The following is a 24753-nucleotide window of genomic DNA, read 5'->3' on the forward strand; positions in this document are numbered from 1 at the left end:
ATGCAGTGTGCCTATGGTATGGTCAGTGTCTATACCCGAACGCACCCTTTGTTTTGTCAATATAAAATCCACCACTTTATGATCATTCTATTATCATTTACAACATATAGTGCCTTTTCCACTTTAAATGTTATTCATGAAATAATAATAATAATAATAATAATTATTATTATTATTATTATTATTATTATTATTATATAGCTAGAGTCCATCATACTCTAGCTCTGAATCTGATCCATAGCTCTAATGCGTTAATGCAACGCATGATTAGAGCTATGGAATCAGAGCTAATCATACTCTTATTTTCCTGTCCGCTGACCGGAAGGTAAATGCTTACTAGTAAGACTTGACGAGCCGCGTACAGGGGGAGATTATTGAAGTTGACGGAACGGTGCTGCTGGTTCGTACAGCTCACGCTGCTGAGGAAAGCTTGAAGCTGCACTGCACATCATCATACTTATCACATAACAACTTACGGAGACATAGTTCAAGGTAATGCAATACGCCCTGCTCTTTCAACAGGCAACTACTATGTCTATGGAACGTTGAATGACGTTTGGAGTGCACTTCACTGGTGTTTTCCTTAGCTTGTTTGCTGACATAAGCTAACTCATAGCCATAGCCAGCTAACACTGGCTACTTTACTAGCAGGTTTTTACTGGCTTTGACAGGACAGGTCATTGATTTAAAAAAAAAACAGCAACTCAATCTATTATTGAAGGTGTGCCAAGTGGTGTTATCAGTTGAAATCCTCACTATATTTTCTGTTGGTAAGCTATTGTTGTCTCATTTTCTCTAAACCTCCATAATGTGTCATTATCTGAATGTCCACCTTGTCTTTTATTTATTGTAATTCTGGAGAACTTGCTGTAAGACACATTTACACAGTTTAGGAAGTGTGCCCACTGCCCATGGCAATCCTTTTAAAGCTCACTAAGGGAATCACAGAAGCCAGTTTGAGTCTGGTGATAGGTAGCATTCCAAGGCCATTGTCCAACAAAAGCAAGGCTTTTTTTTCTCAGCCTCAGATTTTATTGGGGGCACAACATTTGCATTTTATCTGAGGTTGAGAGAGTTTTGGACAAGTTCAAAAGATAAGCAGGCAAGCAACTCTACAGTGCATTCAAGCTGAGATAACCTAATGTTAGATCATGGTTATGAGGGGAAATGTGTTGAACAAATTTAACAATATAACATTTTATAACCGAAATAATGTCCTGACATCACTTTAGATACTGTAGGAAAAGAAAGATGAAGGAGCAAGATGCGGAAGAGTCCGTTACCCAGGACACACCACCTGCAACAGGAGAGGTGGAGTTAATAACAACTACTGCAAAAGATGCTCCCGAAGTTCCTGATGACAGCAGCAGTCCTAAAGAGTCTGAGGCAGAGACACCGCAGACAAACACACCTCCACAAGGCGATGGGGCCGAGTCTGAAGGTAAAGCTGCTTTAGTGGGTTTTACTGAGCCAGGCAAGATGTACGTGTGGTGTTCCACAAGGAAGCATACTAGGGTCTTTACTGTTCCTAATAAACGACATGTCATCAGCTTGTTCCTGTTCGCAGATGACTGTTCTCGGACAGGAACAAACTGCAGGTTGAAAAGGCCCTCAACTCTGAGCTCGGTAGAATCTGCAACTGGCTCGGTGATAACAAACTATCTTTACACCTGGGGAAAAACTGAATCCATTCTCATCAAATAGTAATCTCAACAAGGCTGTTAGTTAGAGTGGGTGACAATATTATCACACGAAAAGATGAAATGACCTACCCAAGTTGCATCCTGGAGGCAAATCTTTCCAGTGATAAAATGGCCACCAACTTAATAAAACATTCCAACCAAAGAACAAGATTCCTATACAGGATCTCCTCACTGGTCAACAAAAACACCTTGAAGACCCTAACAGGAGCCCTAGTACAAGGTTTCTTCGACTATGCATGCACCTCTTGGTACCACAGCACCTCAAAGGCCCTTAAAACAAGGCTCCAGACTTCCCAAAACAAACTTGTCAGGTTACTACTAGGCCTCACTTGCCAAACCCACCTCACCCCTGCCCATTTTGACAGGCTGGAATGGCTTAGGGTTGACGACAGTACAGCATCTTGCAATGGGTCTGGTCCACAAGATTCGCTACACCACCAAGATACCCATGTACAGTAGGCCTACCTGTATAAATACTTCTTTAAGGTCAACAAAGTCCACACCCACAACACCAGAGGGAGTTCAACAAACCATGTGCAACCCAGATTTGGCAACAAACAAGGGACTAAATAAATTTCGCTCCTATGCCACCAAAATGTGGAACAGTGGAACGCCCAAATCCCTTGACTCCTTCAAAACCGCTCTCAAAGGGCACCTACGGACGGCTGTAATTCAAAACTGGCCCCATAAAATCTGAATCCCCCACCCACCCTTTTTCCCCTCACTGAATATGTTATTTTCCATTTTTACCTCTATGATGATATTTATTCTGCACACTGCCAGTACACCAACATAACTTTGGTATAATTGGTCAGCAGGGCTTGGATCGTAGGCGCTCTGGTCACGCAGTGGTAAAGTTCTAATCCACCCACCGTGGTGCATCCGGTCTTTGTCGACTGTCTACATGAACACAATTGGCCCGGGGAGGGAAGCCGGGCGGAAATTGTCGCTGCATGTGTTGGGCGGGAGTAGGAGTAGGCCTCTTCTCCAGCCTCGGAGGACGTAGAAGAGCCTTCGTCCTACTCCTCGCACCATCCTCAGTAGGATACAGCAGTGACAACACAAATGTGTGTGGGAGAGGAACCAATATTCTCTATGCACACAGAATAACACTTCCTACCTCCGCACGTCTTGTGTGGGGTGCATACTTAGTTCAGACTAGTCATTGGTTAGACATGGGTTAACGTTAGGTTTAGGTGTGCTGCCCCGTGGGAGGTTAGGTTTAGGGTGAGGGTTTGAGATAGGTTGTAGTTGTACTAAGTTGACTAATGACTGGTCTAACCAATGACTAGTCTAAACCAAAAACTGTCTAAACTAAGTACTGCACCTGCTTTTCATAATCTTTCACACATTTCCTAAGAAAACAAACAAAGATATGTGATATTTTATTTTTGCTTTAATCCATTTAATCCAGTGCCGGAGGCGGTGATGTCCCAGAAAGACATGGCGGACGAGCTGAGCAGACAGCTGGAGGACATCCTCAGCACCTACTGCCTGGGGGTCATGGCCGACGACTCGGCCGCCCTGCCCAACGGCCAGTCCCACGGCACCGAGCTCAACGGCCTGCTGCTGGCCGGCGAGAGGGAGGGCGACAGGCCTGTGGAGGACAAAGTCAACGGCGGCAGAGGAGGACGAGGGGGAGGCGAGAAGGAGCCCAGGAAGATGGAAAAGGAAAAGAGGAAAGTGAAGGGACTTGGTAAGGGGAAGCTTCCATTGAATTCCTCCTGTAGAACGGTGATTCTCAACCTTTTCAGGCCCCCCCAAAAATAATCATATTTGAACTGGGGACCCCCCCCCCCCCCAAACGAAATAATCATATTTGAACAACCCTGGTTCAGCAGTTGAAGGATTACATTTAGTTTGAATCGATTCCACAGAAAATAGGCTATCTACCTCGCCTACCTATCGCCTATTTTCACAATTATTGTCTCTTTCTTAATACTGATTTGATCAGTGTTTATAGTCTAGTAACTAGTTTGTTGATTTACTTTTGATGCAGTAAAGTAAACTAGTTTTGAGGCTAATATTGTACAATGATAAGAGTGCCCCACACTTCACACGGGTGTGAATTTTACACTGGCCGCTACCCCCTCCTATATTCAGCTATTGGTGTAGATTTTCGCCTTACACAAACTAAATTCCCATTGACAATGGTGTATTTACGTCATATGTGGACAAGCAAATCGGCTATTTTTGTCCTACACAAAGATTACATTTCCATTGACAATGAATGAAGAATGTACGTCATATGTGTCTGAGCAAATCGACATGTTATGTTCTTATCATGACATAACATGTCGATGGACCGACACAGAACACAAAACTAGAAATGTCTCTGTCGAGGGGCATTTGTGCGCAAGCAGAGCGAGGAAGTACTGCTACTAACTAATGTCTATTACAACTGCTGTTCTAAATCCTTTAGACCTTATACCTACCTTCAAGCGTACCTTAGTTACGTCACCATCAACAGCCAATTGACGATATTCAGACCTTACATGTCTACGGTGGATTTGAATGAAACCCAGTTTTTACTTATGCTGTAATACCCAGAAAAACATATTCTGATGTCTAAAATAGTCCCATGGAGCGATGGTGTTGTGACGTCATGCTTTCTGTGTGTTATAGGTAAAGAGATCACTCTCCTGATGCAGACTCTGAACACACTGAGCACCCCCGATGAGAAACTAGCCGGACTGTGTAAGAAGTACGCTGAGCTGGTGAGTGCTTCTGCTTAAAGGTCTGCCTTTGTGTCATTGCTGGAGAGGCTTGTCGTGACATGACATCACACTTCCTGATCCTGCGTGGCTTTGTATCTGGTGCTGCTCACACGGTCGTTGTGATGTCATCAAGCCATGGCGGAGGAAGCCAGGTTCCTGTGTCACTGAAGTGCCAATAATCATGGTAAAGCACACGCTCGAGTGCAATATTGCGATTGCACAACAGTTACCCTTAAAAAAACCATGTCTGCCCGGTCCGGGTGCGTTATTATGTATCCCACCGCAGTTCTAGGAAAGCCCTGCTGTGATTGGCAGTGATGTAATTAGGTTTCCAATGTAATGAGTCCCAGGATGCAGGGATGGTCTTGTAGATGAGTCCCAGGGACACTTGATGAGTCCCACTTCAGCGACGTTTTGTCAGTCACATTTTGTCATTTTTACAAATTGCAGCATTAAACTATCATTTCATTTTTTGATTGTTATAATGTGGTTATATTCATGTAGAAATGTATGAAAGAAGTGAATACAATTCCAAATCTGAAAACTTTAATATTTGCAGAGATGTTTGCAACAACACTGCAAAGTATGCAAACAGAACAACACAACAGTGCAACGTATGCAGAACAGTAAATAATATAATGGCACCAAAATAATGTAAAATATATAAATAATAATAATAATGTGGTGCAATCAGTGAGCTTAAGTATGGTGCATTTAATGCACTGCAGCACAGCTCATTTAAAGTGACTCATTGTCTGTTTGTGAATAGGGTCTGCTTGTCACGCTAAAACATGTTCCCCTAAATATTTCTGTCGGAGGCAGCGCGGTTTAGTTGAGAGAGTTGCGACATCTCCGTTCACTGCTTATTCGTGGGGCTGCAACGGGCTGCAAGCGTCACTGATCACTCAATTGTCGTCACGCTCTCTCTAAACGGCTCTAGTCTACTCTAGAGGCTGCGCTCGGAGCGCTCCGCTCCCCGGTCAGAGCTCGCCTGAGCAACATGGCGGCGCGCTGTGTTGACAATGTAGTTACAACAAATTAGTGGTTCTACAACGATTTCTACATGGATTTTATTTTTTATAACATAGGATGAGGTCGGATGTGGGCATACAAAATGATCGTTTCCGTAGATTATTGTTTTACCGCATTTTTTCACCCCCGCGATTTCTTTTCAGTGGGAGTACAGTAGTGCATCCCATGGACGCACGGGTTGATGGTCTATTGCGTCCCAAAACTATAAAGTGCGTTTTTGGACGCAAAACGCACCCTAGTTACATCACTGATTGGCCAGTAGTCGTTGTGTTTGACAGTTCTCGTTTTTGCGACCAGTCATTAGTCCTACAACTACATAGTACATACCTATCTCAAACCCTCACCCTAAACCTAACCTCCCACGGGGCAGCACACCTAAACCTAACCTTAACCCATGTCTAACAATGACTAGTCTAAACTAAGTATGCACCCCCCTAAACTTAACCCGAACGGCCTAACCTCAGTAAAACGATGCCTTCCCGGGAGCCAATCAGACACATGGTGAGGTGGGTCTACCCTAGAATGTTGGTGGGATTCATAATCATGCGGTCCGGGCACCTAGGCTGGTAATCCAGACGGTGTAAGACAGTGTGTCAAATCGTTTCGCGCTTCGCTGCGTCACATTGGCAGCTACAGTCGTAGATTTGTAACTTTGAATCTGGAAGTTGAACCTAGCTCAACAATTTGTGGCTTTGTATCTTTTGCAGCAGCTACAACAAACATTAGATTTGCATTGTAACCTTCATGCCACTGGCTTCCATTGAAAATGAACGGTAGACCGTATCTTTGCATCCGCTCGTGTGAACGTACCTTTATATCTTCATGGCGTGATGTTCAACAATGGGGGGAAAATGGCGCTCCCAAATGAGCTGATCTAGTGGTTTGTCCTTTCAGTTGGTAGCCGCTGCACGAACATGGCCCAAAATGTCAGACTAGAGGCGGTTATCGCCAGGTACCTGGCGATGCGATTACACATCGTTTCCGAGGGTCACGATTAGATTAATCCCGATTAATCCTGATTAATTGAGCTATGTTACGATTCGATTAATCCCGATTAATCATGATTAATCACTCACTGATAATCACTCAGTGAACAAAGTAATAAACAAAGTGCTTTCTAATGATTATGAATATATATATTCTTTCACAGTGCACGTTTTTAACTCAAATCTTTGTTTCTGGGGGGGGTCCATAGAAGAAAATATTTTCAGATGGGTGTCCGTGGCCAAATACAGAACAGCAATAAGCAGCTTTCTTTAAAAAAAAAAGAATGAGTTTGTACAAGCATACAATAAATATATATTAATAATGACATAAGATGTCATGTCATAGAAATACATGGGCAGGATTTCGGTTGAGGTCAGCAGCACTTTATTGCCTTTATTCTTTGTTAGGACAAAAAAGGTGCTTTTCTTTGTTTCCTTATTCAGGGATTAAATTTTCAGTTACTGAAGTGTCATTAAGGAAGCTTTGGGGTAGTTATTGAGACCAGCGACGTAGAGTATGTGGGGGCCACAGGGCCATGGCCCCCATGAAGAATCCTAGGGCCCCTTTCGGCCCCCATGAAGATTTTCGTGGACATTTTACATTTACATTACATATTTTCTGGGAATTCCGAACATTTTGGACCTCTCCGCCGGCAATCTGAGAATCCCATCGTCAAATATTCGGGAAAACAGCGCCTCCCCTGTTGTTCCTCAGGCAACAGTCTGTCTTGAGAGACACCGGCCGTCCAAGAGGTGTTAAAAAGTGCTAATCGGGTTTCTTTTGTAGTTGTTCTTGAGGCGTGACATAAAGGGCGCGTTCGGAAATACCACACCGGAGCACACTCGCCTATTAGTTTGCATTGCACAGTGGGCTCAGTGCGCTATTTCCGAACGCGCCCTGACACTGATCAAGAATTCACCAAAGAGACCTAACCACAGACTAGTGAGACTACACACTGACTCGAGAAAAGACCCATATCGTCCAAAATAGGCTGATCAGTCGCTGTCTGCTAATTCATTGGTAAAAGTATGCTAAAGAACTCATTTTTAGACCATTTGGGAAATAAATAAATAAATAAATCCGCGGCGGCGGCCTCGCTTCGCTCGGCCGCGACAGTCCCCCCCAACGCAATTCTGTAGCCTATACCCAAAGGTAAAACACACCCGCCGCCTATGATCTCTCTCTCTCTCCCTCCGTATCACTCTATATCTCCCTCTCTCTCCCTCTCCCTCTCCCTCTCCCTCTCTCTCTCTCTCTGTCTCTCTCATAATAATAATAATAATAGTCCTGAAAGTCCTCACCTTGGCTTGGACATTGGCCTATAGAAGCTGCTTTAAAAGTACCAGCGAAAACAACTTCTTTTTTTCCGCGCTGCGGCGGGGGGGGGGGGGGGGGGGGGGTGCGGGGAGGCGGGGCTGCGGGGGGGGGGGGGCGGGCCCCCATGAGGATTGATCAAACTCTTCGGCTCTGATTGAGACTATTATGTTGCAGCTTTCTGTTTGTTTGCACACAAACGCATTTGATTTAAAAGTATTTTACAAGTATATGGCAACATTTTGGATCCTATGATGTTGAGGGGACACGGGAACTCGATACAACTCACAACGTGTACAAGACCATATTGCCCACTGACATCCAGAGATGCAGTCAAGACAACCATCCCGATTCTGAACACACGGACAGCTGCCCATGCACTCAGAAAAGGCGACTAGAATTACGAAGTCCATCAGCACTTTTATTGCAAAGGATTTACGTTCACATTCGGTCGTGGGGAGCGATGGATTCCGGGCCATGTTAGCACTTTGGAGCCACACTACATCGTCCCATCTCGGCCACATTTCACAGGCGGTCGATGGTGTGAGTTTTATTGAGTTCTCGTGTCCCCTCAACCTCATACAATCCAAAATGTTCCCTTTCTGTTTTTCTTTTTTCTCTTCCCCTCCGCGTTGGTAACTCGATCGTTCTGTTTTGGTTGTAGAAAGCTAAAGCGTGTGCGAGCGCTGTGTGCGTCACTCTAAACGGTCCGGTACGACGACGCAGCGCAGTCGCAGATTAGTTCCGCCCTTTTGCTCCGGTAAAAAAAAATACATTATATAATCGATGTTTGACATTTGTGCATCGATGAATTATCGCCCATGATGGCATCGCGATTAATTGACTAATCGATTTTTTCCCCCACCACTATGTCAGACACTACAGACCTCAGTCTGAACCTCTAGTGCATCAGCTCTTCTTGATCCTGTCACACTGAACGACCCGACATGACCGCCGCTGCCACTTTTTTGCCTTTATGTAGACATTTCACAACACGCTGATGGTGTACAGCATGTTGCCCCATATATCTTTTCATCTCTACTCTTTACAAAAACAACAAAGTATGGAGACAAGAGTTTTCTTCCCGACAGCGACATGATATGTTTCTAAAGTATCCGATCGTCTCAAAGGTAGTAAATAATTAGGGTTATCGAGTTCTGCTTGAAGGAAAAGATCAGGGCGTCATTTGATAGATTTTATTTAAACTTTGATCTCTCAGCCTGGACAGCTGAGAGAGAGTCTTGAAATGAGGTACTGATTTATAGCTGGTGCACACGCACGCACGCACGCATGCACACAAACACACACACACACACACACACACACACACACACACACACACACACACACACACACACACAGTGGTGCAATGCAGACCTCTGTCCTAGTATACGTCCTCTATCCTAGAAAGTGTGTGTTTGTGTGTGACTTTAATAATAAGGCTACATCTGTTCAATGGTGAACTAGCCTGTTTTTTTTTGTTTTCTTTTAGTGCCGTGGAATCTTTATCTTTGTGACTATTGATGATTTCCCTTTTGGACACCTTCCTAATACTTGCAGTTGGAATTTTCTCAGGTTTCATAAAATGATAGATTTCAACATGCAACTTTGCCATACCAAATTCCCCCACAAGTAATAGCAGAATTTTAGACATAGACATGTCCCTGGTCCTCACAAGATAAACTGTTTTGTTTTACGGTTCAAACTGATTTTTAGAGTTAGCAGTTAGCAATTTACCGCCGTAAAATGTTGATGTCTTCACAACTATAGTAATACTATTGTGTGTGTGTGTGTGTGTGTGTGTCTGTGTCAGCTGGAAGAGCAGCGTAACTCTCAGAAGCAGATGCGAGTGCTGCAGAAGAAGCAGACGCAGCTGGTGCAGGAGAAGGACAACCTGCGGAGCGAGCACAGCAAAGCCATCCTGGCCCGCAGCAAACTTGAGAGCCTCTGCAGAGAGCTGCAGAGACACAACCGAACGCTCAAGGTAGTCCACACACCACACACACACACACACAGTGCAGGGTCTGGAGAAAGTATGGAATACACAGAGGAACAGGCAAACCTGTTATCAAAACCCACAATTGTACACAAGCTGTCTAGCGTTTGTTGTGATAACTGCTACATTTTGCAATTATGAAAGAATTTGTGAAATTAATCCAAATTAAAGATATCCAGTAAAACCTGTATTGCTGGATTGATTCCAGAGCCCAAGTAAGTGGCACATAGCCAGCAGGGAGAGGCAGACATCTGCAGGACAGGGGGGGGGGGGGGGGGGGGGGGGACACGCAAGTCTGGCTGCCAGTGCTTTGACATCACTACTTTAGAGCTTTTAACATCCTACTGCCGCAGACCTATTGCCTCCTTCACCGTCTGTACGCAAATTAAGTCAGTTTGACATATGAACTGGCATAGAGTTAGCAAGGGGGACATTAGCTAGCAAATGGGACATGGGAATTCATTAAAATATTTAGAAAATAGCAGACCTGGCTACAAGCAGAATTTGGGCCTAAGTGATTATAACTAACAGATTTAGAATTCAGCAAAAGTCTTTGGGGGAATGTATAGTCGGCACACAGCTTTTATTTTAATGTCATACAGTTGTAGGCATTATTCTGAACTAAATAAAGCCACTTGTTTCTAACTTCATATCAGTGAGCTGTGAGCAAACGGTGAAAGGATGTGCATCATATTAATAACTATCTATTTCAAGGCAGGCACATCAATAACAAACATTTTTAAGCTAAGCAACACGTTCAAGTTGGTAGAAGATAAAAAAAACACTGATGAGCTGCAGCTGCTGCTCTTAAACAAAAGTTTAATAAAAGCATTTAAAAATAAAGTAGAGGTCACTGCTTTGGGTCTGCATAGTGCCACTGTGTCCTTGCATTGGAACATTTTTCTTTTTAGGATAATAATAGGATAGGATAATTGAGAGACAGGACACTGAGGGCAGAGAACGGTAAGGACATTATTGTTGCTGTCGGGCAGAAACCTTGTATCTCCATTTTTTTTTTTTTCCCCCTGTAAATTAATGTCCTACTTAGTAAAAAATTGCAGAAATAACATGTTTCATCGTGATTTTTAAAAGTGAAAGGGGTTAAGTGTGGCTGTGCGTTTTACAAATATTGAACCAATGAAAAGTATTAATTAACACAAGCTTGTGATTAAATAACTACATTGGAACGCAGGTTCTTTTTCCATTTCCTGAAAGGCAATTTTGGACGTACGTGTACAAGGTTTCCACCCGACAGTGACGACACTCAAACCCAGTATCTGTGATCAAACCAAGGGGGCAGTGAAGCCAATAGTGTCTGAAGCCAGTAGGAAATCCTGACTTCCTGACAAATGGCTTGTTGTGGCGCTGTCATTGGGCCCAGAAAACCCCATAGCTCCATAGAGGTCCATGTATTTGGGCCCAACTTCACCTAGACTGTAATACCTTAATAAACATGGTCATGAATACTTTATGCTTCCAGTCACTAGTTTAAAGTCTCATTTCTCATGTCATAATATTCTTTTTGGAAAATTATGGTACCGTTGCAGTCTATGATCGGGAAAAAATTAAAACAAACGAAGAAGAAGGGGGGTAGTCCCGCCTTGTTGTCTGGGCCAGCCAATGGCCAGCTGGGCCCAAACAGATCTAGAAAGATGGCGATTTACTGACGGGCTTCATCTTACGTCCATATCAGACCCGGAGAACGCTTTGTCCATCTTTTTTTACAGTCTATGGATCAAACCAGTTTTACAGTCTGTTACCGGTGTACCCCTGCCCCAATGTGGAAACCATCTTCACGCAGTCCCCTCTTCTTTCCCCCAGGACGAAGGTGTGCAGAGGGCACGGCTCGAGGAGGAGAAGCGGAAGGAGGTGACGTCCCATTTCCAGGTGACCCTGAACGACATCCAGGCGCAGATGGAGCAGCACAACGAGAGGAACGCCAGTCTCAGGCAGGAGAACACGGAGCTGGCCGAGAAGCTCAAGAAGCTCATAGAACAGTACAAGCTGCGAGAGGAGGTACTTCTTTCTGTTTAACGAGGGAGTTAGCAGAATTATTGTCTTCAAGTTCTTAACATTTCTGTTCTGTTTTGGGGGCTTTTTTTGTATGATGAAGAAGATGCTATATACAGTAAGTAAGACTGAAACTTGCAGCATACTTTCAAAGAACTATATACATACTCGATGCTGCTACAGTAATTTCCACACCTAGAGCTCCACTGTTGCATCACCCTCCGGTCCCGTGTGCTTTCACATAATTTGTCTTGGAGATTTGCCGTTTCTGACAATGTTCTGTGGACAAACTGAGTCCCATCTCTCTCCATTCATATTGGTGTATTCGATGGGCAAGTTAGAAAGTCTTGAAGGTGCAAGTTGTGCCGAAAATAACTTGGGCAAGTAAATGTCTCCTTTGCTACCTCTGCAATTAGCCCTTCGCTAAACCCCACCGCAAAAAGCGATTGTCCAATGCCTATCCAAATAGTTTAGCAACCGTTGCTATGCAAGGCAAGCTTTCGTCATAGCTGTCAATGCTATTTTGCTTGTTGTTGGGTTGTTGAACACACGCAGCTTAACGGGAAAAGTTACACGACTGACTGACCCACCCAGGTGATTGCAATAATACTAATGACCGTAGTCGGACGGTCGTTAACGTTGATGTTGGATACTGTTTCTCCCTCTGTCATTTCCTCGTATTTCTAGGTTATTTAAATGATGACATATTTGTCCAGTGCATAGCCTACTGCAGGCCTGGTTGACTAGATTTAGAAGACATTTTGGAGCTCTTGCTACTGAAATGATCGATTTATTTATATGGCAAAATCCCGTTAACGTCTTTATTCACGACCCGTAACTAAAGCGTTGATGATCACCGTTACACAATTTATGTTTTGGGTGAATTAAATAACGATCGTGGGATTACTTTACAGTACACAGCCATTTTAACTTACCGTTCAGGGAGATTTTGGGAGTTGATGTCTCCCATTTAAGAGTGCTTTGAGAGTTTAAATTAGGACAGCACTCTTTAGTTTGATGTATTGTTATTGGTGGTAGTAGGAGGAGTTTAACGTGTGTGTGTGTGTGTGTGTGTCTGTGTCTGTGTCTGTGTCTGTGTCTGTGTCTGTGTCTGTGTCTGTGTCTGTGTCTGTGTCTCTCTCTAGCACATAGACAAGTTGGTGAAGCACAAGGATCTGCAGCAGCAGCTGGTGGACGCTAAGCTGCATCAGGCCCAGGAGCTGCTCAAGGAGTCTGAGGAGCGCCACGATAGAGAGAAAGAGTTTGTACGTCAATCACCCACATCATGCCATACAGCTGGTTGAGATAGACCTCAGCTCTGAACTCGGTGGAAACTGCACCTGGCTCGCTGATAACAAACGTATCATTACACCTGGCAAATAACTGAATCTATTCTCGTTGGAGTTAAAGTGGGTGACAATAATATTACAGGAAAATAAACTAAATTACCTACCTAGGTTCCATCCTGGACAAATCTTTCCCTTGATAAAATGGCCACCAATGTAATCGAAACACTAAATCAAATAACAAGATTCCTGTACAGGATCTCCTCACTGGTCAACAAAAATACCTTGAAGACCTACCAGGCCCTCATACAATGTTTCTTACACCTCATGGTACCACAGTACCTCAAAGGCCCTAAAAACAAGGCTCCAGGCATCCCAAAACAAACTGGTCAGGCTACTATACTTACTTGGCCTTATTCCCAGAACCCACCTCACCCCACCCCTGCCCATTTAAATTTCAACAAACCATGTGCAACCCAGATTCGCTCGAGCGATTAAGAGGTTAAATTAATTTTACTCCTATGCCACTAAAATGTGTAATGCCCTACCAACGTCCATTAAGAAATATCCCTAGACTCCTTCAAAACCGCTCTCAAAGACCACCTACTGGCCCCTGTAAGTCCGCCACCCCCCCTACCTTTCCAAACTGTACACGGTTTTTGCCCTTTTTAAATTTTTCTTAAACTGTATATACGATGATTTCCTCTACTTTTTTTTTATGGAAGTGTATATTTATATATTTGTATTTAAATGTTCTGATGAATAGAAAATGGACCCTGGTGTAAACAAGTCTTAGTTATTTTTATGATTGTATCCTTGTAGCAGTAATTGACTTGTGCTTTCGTTTGAAATGTACCCATTCTATATACTGTGAATAACATTTTCAATCAATCAAACGTACTACATACTGTTATTACTGTAACATAAACATGTTTTTCTTTTGTCCCCCAATTCCATGACTGGTTTCTCTGTTCTCAGCTGCTGAAAGAAGCTGTGGAGTCTCAAAGGATGTGTGAGCTGATGAAACAACAGGAAGTCCACCTCAAGCAACAGGTTTGACTGGATTCTTTGTAGCACTAGTGTAGTAGTAGTAGTAGTAATAATAAAGTAGACTGTGACAATGTTAATATAACTACTAATATAACAGCCAGTCTGTAAAGTTATTGAAGCAAATATACAGATTTAGTTTTTTTACAGGCCTACGATAAGATGGCAAATACATGGTTGTCCTGAAGATCTTATATGCTCTGATCTAGTCTGGTTTGGCTAGGTTAATTCCCCCTCCAGTATTGTTTGAGCTGTTTGATGTTTTCCAGTGCCAACTTGTAGAGCTATATATCCATGTTAGATTTGATCAGATTCCATATGTAGCGGACTCTGTTCTGCTCTGGTTTCCATAGTGGCGTGACATGATTCTGAACCACAACCACGTTGTAGTTGGTTTGTTGAGAACATTGGGAGGGAGCTTTAAATGTTCAGATGTGATTGTACCCTTATAGTTTCCTCCTCCCCTCCTAGCTGTCGCTATACACAGAGAAGTTTGAGGAGTTTCAAACCACTTTATCCAAGAGCAACGAGGTCTTCACCACTTTCAAACAGGAGATGGAGAAGGTAAGGGGTGTTGGTGGGTGCCTATGTTTGAAAGAAAGACATTTCCTTTCAAGAGTTCACCTTTTTTATGTGTAATTGTGTATCTGCAGATGACTAAAAAGATCAAGAAGTTGGAGAAGGAGACTACAATGTATCGCTCCAGATGGGAGAGCAGCAACAAGGCTCTCCTGGAGATGGCAGAGGAGGTAAGCCACTCCAGATGCCTGGCGTTAATGTCTCCAAGAATAGCACAGCATGTTGATGCTATGTTTATTTTAACTTTTTCACTGACGATGTTTTCTCTGCACAGAAAACCATGCGGGACCGTGAGTTCGACGCCCTGCAGGGAAAAGTCCAGCGGCTGGAGAAGCTGAGGCGGGCGCTGAAGGTCGAACGCAACGAGCTCAGCAAGAAGGTCCAGAGCCTCAGCGGAGCCCAGGAGGACCCCAGGGCCGACTCCCCCTCTCCGCCCCCAACGGACATACCTCAGGTGCCCAGCCTGGTCGCCAGCATTCCCCCCGCCGCAGACACAACGCCGTGCTCCCACTCTTGTCACTGTGGCCCAGAGCTGGACACAGAGGGTTTAATGGGAGAGGCATGCCCCCAGTCTCTCACCGCCGAAGACTGAGGCGTGCAGCCCTCACACACACACGCGCACACACAAACACACACGTTAGCGTGCAAACCTCTGCTACTAAGTGCCGTTGCAGTAGCAGTTGTTGCTTTTATCTGGTAAATGTTTTGACAGCGATGGTGGTAGGGTTTACTCGTGTCCTTCCGGGTTTTGTCTGGGGTTCGCGGTAACGAAGGGGAGATTGTGCCTTCTGAAGGGATAGCTCTTATCCTGCATCTCTTGTTTCTGTCCTGTTCTCTTTTTTTATTATTTTTGCTTCACATTCCACGCGTGATGTGCAAAGTAGAGAGATATTTGTGCAAGGTAAGAGATTCAATGCTGCTCAGGGTGGCAAAAGTCACCGAAATTAGTCCATTCCTATGTAATTGGAGACACGTAATTTGTGTTCATGAGTTCCACCTGTATGTGTTCATGCGTGTCGGATATTGTTTGTAGAGTTTGCAGTATTGTAAAGGCCACTTCTAGTAGCACAACCTTGGCTTTTACTGTCTTAATGCAGGTGTCAATTATATAATGTCTTTAGTCAGTACAATACTGTTAATTTGAATCACAAAATATGGGGAAATATAGAAATTGAAATTTTCATTATGGTCTAAGTTAGCTTATTCTTTTTCAGGCAGTATAAGTTCAGTTTGTTCTGTTATCCTGAAGTTTCAGTTTCACTTCGTAGACCATTTTAGGGTTACTACCTTTTTCTTTATTCTGATTTGTTTTGTTGCATCTTGTTTAGTTGCTTCTCATCTTGTGGATTGTATTTATTGTTTACAATTTTAAAGTGTGTATCTTGGAAAAACACCACTATAAAAAATAAATCAGTCTATTTTTCATACTTGAGATCATTTATGAAGGTATTGTATTTGGAACAATTTTCCATTCCTAATTATTGTCTCTCCTTTGCTCGCTTTCTATCGGTTGATTTTATTGGCTGTTCTTGCAGTCACGACGTGTCACTTGACCAATTACAGTTAGGCCAGTTAAGTCCATCTTTTGTAAATCAGTCTGTATTCTTTTTGCAAATTACTTAAGCTATTGGACTCCCACCTCGGGTCATTGCAGTAGTAACTGGTATAATACATGAGAATGTTAAAGGATCTCTATGCAACCCTTGTCTCTTGGTTTTGTTCTGTGGCATTCTGACACGACAAGCACTTAGCTGAGAATGTATATTCATTAGAAATCAAATCCTACGTGCATTCAGTTTATAGCTTGATTTATCCTATTTTGGCTGTCGTCGCTGCGTGCCAAAGAGCTGATCTACAAACGCTGGGTGTGACTCGTTGCAGGTCTGCTACTTTTGGTATGTGACCGGCACTCAGAACTATAGATCAAGCTTATGGATGTACAAACAAATCTAGGAATACATAGTGATTGAAATGAATGCTTTTGCTCAAATTAGGATTAAGATGGCATGATGGTTGTGTGTAAATCAGTGAGAGACATGTAGTTCATGTAATTTTCATTCCATAACACTCCGCAGACTTGCTTGGGTTACTTAATATATGTCATTGGTCTGGTCATTTATGCCACTAATGATTTATTAACTTGTTACCATAATGGTAATGCAAACATTTCTTCCATGGTCTGTTACACACACTACAGACTCGCCATGTCTGACTCCATGATTGACAAGAACCAAAGATTGTTTCCCTTTGTCTACTTTTATCTGGCCTTGTATATTATGTTTCTTGATTAATAAATGATACAACTGTGAATGTGATTTTGCCTGTTCTCTTTTTTTTTATATCCTCTTGGCCTCAAATAGTGCACCCGTTTTTTTAAATGACCAAACTATCCTAAAAATGGTTATGTTCTGTAAGAGGGAGGCTGAGCTTAATGAAGGTGGAGATACCTCCACAAACGTAATGTTGGATTGATATTGATATAAATACATCGATGGTTCTATATTTAAAGGTCTTATTGTCCTAGAAACTGTTGATGTCTATAAGGCTGCACAATATATCGTTTTCGAGGTATGAACATGTGCAATATCAGTATCGCAAAAAAAGGCAACTGTGTCGTGACTCGTGATACATCGATATATCACAATATATTGCGATATATCGTGTATATCTTGTGTGTTTTTGAAGAATGCTTAGTTTTCATTGTTGCTACACTTATAAAATATATATAATATAAAATAAGTGTGTGAACCCACTTAAAATGATTGACTTGAAAAGGTTTGAAGGGGACTGGAAGTCCAGGGAGCCCAGGTCTATCATATGCCCCTCTACATTAATTCTATGGATTTGAAAAGCTCGAGACTTGGAGACTGAGCTGGGCCACCAGGTGTAGGCTACTGTACTGTACTGTATGTGCAGGCATATAGAGAGGGTGTGATCAGACTAGATATTGCTGTTGTTAGTTTGGACTCTCACCTGTGACCAAACCGGTGTGGTTAAACCTGTCATGGTCAACCACCACCAGTATAGGACCCAGGGTCACTGAATCACTTAAGCCTCTCCACCACGGCAAGGTCACAGCAAAAGGAGAGGAAGTGGCCCTTAAAAGGGCCGGGGGGGGGGGGGGGGGTACAGGATCTTGAGCTCTCACAGTGACATGAGGGAAAAGTAGTTTGCCACAGCAGACTCCCGTTCCTCCATGATCTCCTCCTTCTCCTCCAGAAGGGCCTGCCATTCATCCGCATTGATCCTCAACTGCTCCTCCTCACTGCACTCTGACAGAGTCGCCTTCTCCACCTTACGGAGAGAAAAGAAGTCATCCACCCGAGACTCCCATTCTTCCTCCATCCTCTCCTCAAACTCTTCCACAAGCGCCTGCCACTCATCCTCCTTGATCCTCCACCTCTCCTCCCTGCACTCCTCCGTCTCCGCCAGGTCTGAGTGGTCGACCACAGCATGGAAACTACCAGAGTAATAACTTCGTGTCAGCGCCATCATAAATGATAGGTCTTATCTTGCTAAGGTTAGTGTACTGTCTCTCCAAAAGAAGTGATGTGTAACAGCCGTGTACACTGTACAGCCAGGCTTTATTCTGTTGGTTGCCCGTTGCTTATTGGCTGACGCCGTCTGACATCACACGATGTAAACACTGTTGTCATGGCGACGCGACATGTCCACAGCTAATGCTTTCTGAACGCGACATTCAACACTAGTCTTGTGTATCTGTGTTGCCATGGCGACCAGGTGATCTCCTTCCTTTCTTCATACACACGGCCAGGCACCCGCAGTGCTCCTGGCCTGACACCAGGTGGCGCGCGAACAAATCATCGCTGTTGGACTCGTACCCGGAAGTGATCACGTTCCTTTTCCTCCGCATCTTCGCCGCCTGAAACACGAGTTGTTTTTCTATGATGGTCTTTTCTCTTTATTGAGGAGAAATAACAACCATAAAGGATTGAGTGGAAACACTCCGGTTACAGCGATGGTGAGCACATTGGAAAATGTCCCGGCGAATAATATGTTTACCAGGAAGGTGTTTTATGAATCTATGGAGATAGTCGGCCCCGGTTTATCCACCCCGGCCCCGGCTACCGTTAGCCTAGCTCTGGTCCATAACGCATTGGACCAGAGCTACCGTTAGCCTAGCATGTGAGCTAACTAGACGTTGACGAGATGCATTGCTGACAGATGTTACAAGCTACCTTACCTACGTCGTGGTTGCTTAATTTTACCTTAGTTAGTTTAAAATTAATAGCTGCCGTTGGTTGTTGCAATTATGCACAGTGTATTTAATGTTGTCACCTGTGTTCATAAACACATGTATATGATATACATTTGTACAAGGAATAAACAATGACCATTACTGGCACAGGCACATCCATCTGGATCTGTAATGCTACCTTGCTATTTTACTACCCTTCGATCCAGACCGTCATAGATGCATTTTTATCGAGTCTAACTTTTGCTTTCGTATCAAGCAAAAGTCAGACTCGATAAAATACATCTATGATGGTCTTGAATTTGATCCAAGGCTACTATTTCACATTGTTTGTTTTTCTTTATTTTAATTGGCTATATTGCATGCCTTTATTTTATTCTCCTAAAAGGGTAACACAAACGCCATAAGGGCTTGTTTTGTGGTCCTGTGTATTCAATTCAACAAATTCATCAATTCATTCATATTCGAACTGTCTTTACTATTATTATTTGATCATTTGAGCATCCCCATAAACCATCACAAAATATTCTTCCTGAGTGATGCTGACTTATTGTATGTGTTTTGAAACTCAGTTCGGTACAGGTAGCTGGCAACTTGATTTTCTTTGCTTGACATGTATTGTGATAATCTCACAATATACGCCACCCATCAAAAACGACCATACATACACCCAAATCTTGTATATGCCAGTCACAGATTTTTTTTAAATAAAATGTTCATAACCAATATTAGACCAAGAACAGAACATTTTGAGTACCCTAGGCTAGGTTCAGATCAGCCAACGCAGGGAAGCTGGAAATACCTTCACTAAAAACACCGGGGCAACGCTCCACACATCCCAAACTCTTCTCCCTTCTGGCTCAAACTATGGAATGCACTTCCCATTGCAATCAGAACTGCAGTGTGAACTTACTCCCAATCTTCTGTGGCCGCCGTAGTCTGAACCCACCTCTTCAGACTCATTTTATCCCGTAGCACTTGCCCTAGTCCCAATGACATTACAGGAGTATGCAAAGGCTCAACTAATCTAATTTAGATAGCAATGTATGTAGATATAGCTCTACTATATAGTATATATACTATATATACATAGTTTCATTATATTATAGATATTCCACTGTTAGGTTCTCAGCTTATATATGATTCATGACTATTTTTATGTATACAATGTATTACCATGTTTTGTTCTTGCTTACTGTAAATCGCTCTGGATTAAGAGCATCTGCTAAATGCTTAAATTGTAAATTGCTAAGTGGCACCCCTAGTGCTGCCATTTGAAAAACACTGCTCTAACACATACTGTTGACATGACATGACTGTGAGTTACTAAGAACCATTTGTCTGCTCTTATGATTCGTCTCCCACAGAAACCCATTCTGCTCCAGGGCCATGAAAGGTCCATAACGCAAATCAAATACAACAGAGAAGGGGACCTGCTGTTCTCCGTCGCTAAAGACACAGTGAGTCAACAGTACCGTACTTGCATGGAAAGACCAACAACACCTTTTTAGTCGCTTTTTGACATTACTTCTCAGCACTTTTCCACTGCACGGTGTTGACTCGTTTGGTTCCTGGTCTTGAGAAGCAGGAAGTTATTGATATTGGTATCTGTTTAAAAAATCAATGTTGTGTATCCCTAGTTAACCCATTTTGGGCGGGAGCCCCATGTTATGCTTTAGCTATTGAAAAATAGCAGATCTACGAGCTTGTAGGTCTGCTATTTTTGAAAAATCGAAGAACCACTGACATAGAAACATAGCTTTTTCAGAAAACTGTCAGGATGTAGAAGACATTTTTAGAATCTGATCTCAGGTCAGAATGGGTTAATGCTTGCCTTCTATCTGACCGGTATGTCTGTTGAATTGTAGGTAGTCAACGTGTGGTACTCTGTCAACGGAGAGCGACTCGGCACCTACAACGGACACACTGGCGCAGTGTGGTGCGTCGACTGCGACTGTATCCTATTCACGTCAAACTCACGTTGTTCACTGTTGTCTGGAACACTGCTTTTCTGGTTGTGTGTGTGTGTTTGAGAAGACGTTTCATTCCCTAACATGACGCTTACACAGGGGACACTAAAAACGTGTTGACGGGGTCGGCTGACAACAGTTGTCGACTATGGGACTGTGAGACTGGTACGTTGAAATGAGCTAAAGATTTTGCGTGTGTGTACTAATATTATGTATATGTTTTTTTTATGTATAGGTATGCATCTGCATATAGTTTAGTTTATAACTGCCTTTGTTTTAATTGCATGCTTGCCTTTATTAATTTCATTCTTAATTGACTTTCTAATGCATAATAATGTTACAAAACAATGTTTCAGGCAGGTGATGATTATGGATGCAGATACAGGCTTATAACAAAGAGTGCATTCTTATTACCTGATTCATTAGGCCTACTGATGCACATATTGGTACAATAAGCAATTTTGAAATCAATGATTTTTTTGTATGTATGGCTCACCACCTCATCTGTCCTCAGGCAAACAACTAGCGCTGCTCAAGACCAGCTCGGCAGTCAGGACGTGCGGTTTCGACTTCAGCGGCAATATCATCATGTTCTCTACAGACAAACAGATGGGTTACCAGTGTTTCCTCAACTACTTCGACTTGAGGGACCCACAGCAGATCGGTACGACATTACACTCCACCCCTTAATACGTAGCGCTGCCTGATGTCATTTCAGAATTATGCAAGTTTGTGAGCTTTGTTAAGGGCGTGTTTGTGTGTCTCTCTATATGTCTCTGTAGAGGACAACCAGCCCTACCTGACGGTCCCCCAAAATGACTCCAAGATCACCAGTGCCGTGTGGGGACCTATGGGAGAGTTTGTCATCGCCGGACACGAGAACGGAGAGATCAACCAGTTCAGCGCCAAAGTATGCGCACAATCTGTTCGCCAAATGTGGATGATGTTTTATCCGTTGAGCCTACTATATAAATGGATAAAATGATCCTTATTTATCATGAATTTCCAGTGTTTAAAAAGCTGAAATTCGGGGTGTCATAGCAGCACCGCAGTAGGCATGGAATAAGTCGACACTGATGGACTGATACAGGTTAGATTAGAGAGAGAGAACAAGTTTGACATTTCCATCTGTACTTGGACTGACTGGGTTGGAGTAATGTCTAACTATTCATGAATTAAGTTATCAATATAATTATATACTGTACATGTAAATATACAGCTATCGCATTGTCACATGAAGTCCCTGACTCTACTGTTTGTGTACCTTTTAAGACTGGAGAGATCGTGAAGACTGTTAAGGAACACACCAAACAGATCAACGACATGCAGCCTTCCGTGGACCTAACTATGGTCATCAGTGCATCCAAGGACAACACCGCCAAGGTACCTAACCAACATAGCCTTCTCTTATGTATCCACACAGTAATGTGACGTCATGGAAAATGAACTTGAAATGAACATGAAAAATAGCAGATCTACAAGCTCATAGCGTGCCACCGAGTGGCGCGCTACGAGCTTGTAGGTCTGCTATTTTTGTAAAATGACATCGTTTTTTCAGAAAACTGTCAGGGTGTAGAAGACATTTTTTTAATCTGATCTCAGGTCAGAATGGGCTAATAAGGGGACAGTTCAGACCTGAAACGCCAGGGATGAGAACTGCAGCTATAGGGCAGAGCGTTTAATGGGTTTCCCATGGTTTGTTTCCCTCCCAGTTGTTTGACGCAACATCTCTGGACCACATCAAGACCTTCAAGACGGAGAGGCCTATCAATTCCGCTGCCATCTCACCCACCATGGACCATGTAAGAACAAAGCTCACAGATTGAACACATTTACCATGTTGCCATGTTTTAAGAGTCTTATCATGACAAATAAGAAGTTCATATAATCTAGAATTTGGTGCCGACAGTCCAGCGAACCAGTGAGCGTCCTAGATCCCTGATTAACGATGTCTTGAACAACATTTTGTCAAAGTGCAGAATCAATTCTAAACATTGTGGGATTTTCTTTGTTTGTTTGTAGAATATTACAAAATGGCTTATCTGCAAGCTCACAACACGTCACAATGTTAGGTGTTCTGCTATTTTAAAGAATTTTAGAATTCACCTGTAATGCCACACCCAAAATGTCAGGTTAAAAGTGGTTAAAACCGGGAAACATCGGCTGCATAATTGTCAATACAGATGTCGTCAACAAAAAAAGTTGCATAATGGTCAATCTGCCAGACTGATGTATTGATCTGCTCTAAGACTCTCGCCACTGACCATTAAGACTTTGGGTGTGTATGTCTCTTTCAGGTGGTGATGGGTGGTGGACAAGAGGCCATGGAGGTGACCACTACCTCCACAAGAATCGGAAAGTTTGAGGCCAGGTAAGGGCATGTTGATGGCCATCTTCCCACCCTGGGCCAAACATGAAGGTCATTTCAGGGCTCCAACCCATTTAGGCCTGACGTCGAAATAAATAAAAAGTCTTCGGAAAGAATATAATTATATTCAAAGATTTGTGCCACATTTTCACGATTTTTCAAAAATAGCAGACCTACAAGCTCGTAGCGCGCCACTCGGTGGCGCGCTATGAGCTTGTAGATCTGCTATTTTTCAATAGCTAAAGTATAACATAATGCTTAGTTAAAACACCAAAACGGGTTCCCGTCCAGAATGGGCTAAACTCAAAATGAGACCCATTGTCCATGACTCCCAAGTTGTTATATTTATGAGTGAAGCTGGGATCTTGTTGTGGTGTAAGACTGTCCATTTCCAAGCTGATCAGCTTCAATTGCTTGTTCAACTAGAGCTCCACTTGTGATGTTGATAGGTGTGGTATTTGTCTAATCAAGAAAGACTTAATAAGCATAGCTGGCAAGATACTGACATTCATGTCGTCACCAGAACAGATCAGGCATCGGCTCACAAATAAGTAGTGATCTGAGCTGTAAACTATCAGGGTGTGAGACAGTTGCCTGACTCGGACAATAAACCTTTTATTTTTGAGCGGTGCAGCTGCTCCTATGCACAGCTATGTGCGTATGTGTATGAGCACCGCTCACTTCACAAGTGCGATTACAAAAACCAAAAACATATCTGTGTTAACACAGATTGCAATATCACCTCACCATAAGTCGCTGACACTAGGTGTCGCTATAGGTATGAGGTAGTAGTGGTACCACTGTACTGTTGAACAGTGTTTATAACCGCATGTTGTTTTACCCTCAGGTTCTTCCATGCAGCCTACGAAGAGGAATTTGGCAGGGTCAAAGGTCATTTCGGCCCAATCAACTGTGTGGCATTCCACCCTGACAGCAAGAGGTAAGACAATCGCAACCCCCGTACAAATAAGTCGTCTATGGCAAGTCCATGTAGTATTGTGATTGTTTCTCTGTACTGATTCTTTTCCCCTATCGGTATGTTTTACAGTTATGCCAGCGGAGGAGAGGACGGATACACAAGGATTCACTACTTTGACCCACAGTACTTTGACTTTGAGCTGGAGGCATAAAACACACAGGAACTTCATCCTCATAGCATCGTCTGTAATCAACTCTACCCTCCCCATAGTTAAACAGCCCACACCTCCAACAAAGTAGACGGTGCGTTTACATAGTCTACCCTGACCACCTCTCCTCATCTCCTTCCCTTCATGGGAACTGATCTGACGTTTCTGATCATTGTGGAGAACAGTCCGGGACTTAATTTGGCCCGTGTGACTCTTTTAGATCAGTGCAAATGGAGAAAAGGTGGTCAGAAGAGGTGGTCAGGGTGGACTGTGTAGAATGAGAATGTTCCACTGCTTCAATGGGCTATCATTTAACACCATACAGTACATTGATGGCTGTTTTGTACGCATGTCAGACTGGACTTAAACCACAATACCAGAGTGTATTTAATTTGATTATG

General features: G+C 43.1%; 2 protein-coding genes across 2 annotated transcripts; both read left to right on the forward strand.

The window, feature by feature from the left end:
- Positions 1-359: 359 nt before the first annotated feature.
- txlna (taxilin alpha) lies at positions 360-16986 on the forward strand. Its single transcript, XM_083766964.1, has 11 exons — positions 360-492; positions 1233-1441; positions 3118-3399; positions 4329-4420; positions 9567-9737; positions 11571-11765; positions 12905-13024; positions 14024-14098; positions 14564-14656; positions 14746-14841; positions 14946-16986. Exons 2-11 carry the CDS (start codon positions 1252-1254, stop codon positions 15261-15263), a joined length of 1632 nt encoding a protein of 543 aa, XP_083623090.1. The 5' UTR covers positions 360-492; positions 1233-1251; the 3' UTR covers positions 15264-16986.
- A 1560-nt stretch (positions 16987-18546) lies between these two features.
- On the forward strand, positions 18547-24749 carry eif3i (eukaryotic translation initiation factor 3, subunit I). Its single transcript, XM_083764276.1, has 11 exons — positions 18547-18653; positions 20255-20347; positions 20756-20843; positions 20957-21022; positions 21372-21521; positions 21640-21767; positions 22130-22240; positions 22570-22659; positions 23155-23228; positions 24073-24165; positions 24274-24749. The coding sequence occupies exons 1-11, from the start codon at positions 18651-18653 to the stop codon at positions 24353-24355; spliced, it is 978 nt and encodes a 325-aa protein (XP_083620402.1). The 5' UTR covers positions 18547-18650; the 3' UTR covers positions 24356-24749.
- Positions 24750-24753: the final 4 nt, after the last annotated feature.

Source organism: Protomyctophum parallelum, assembly GCF_964188405.1.
Source record: "Protomyctophum parallelum genome assembly, chromosome: 1".
Taxonomy (NCBI): Eukaryota; Metazoa; Chordata; class Actinopteri; order Myctophiformes; family Myctophidae; genus Protomyctophum; species Protomyctophum parallelum.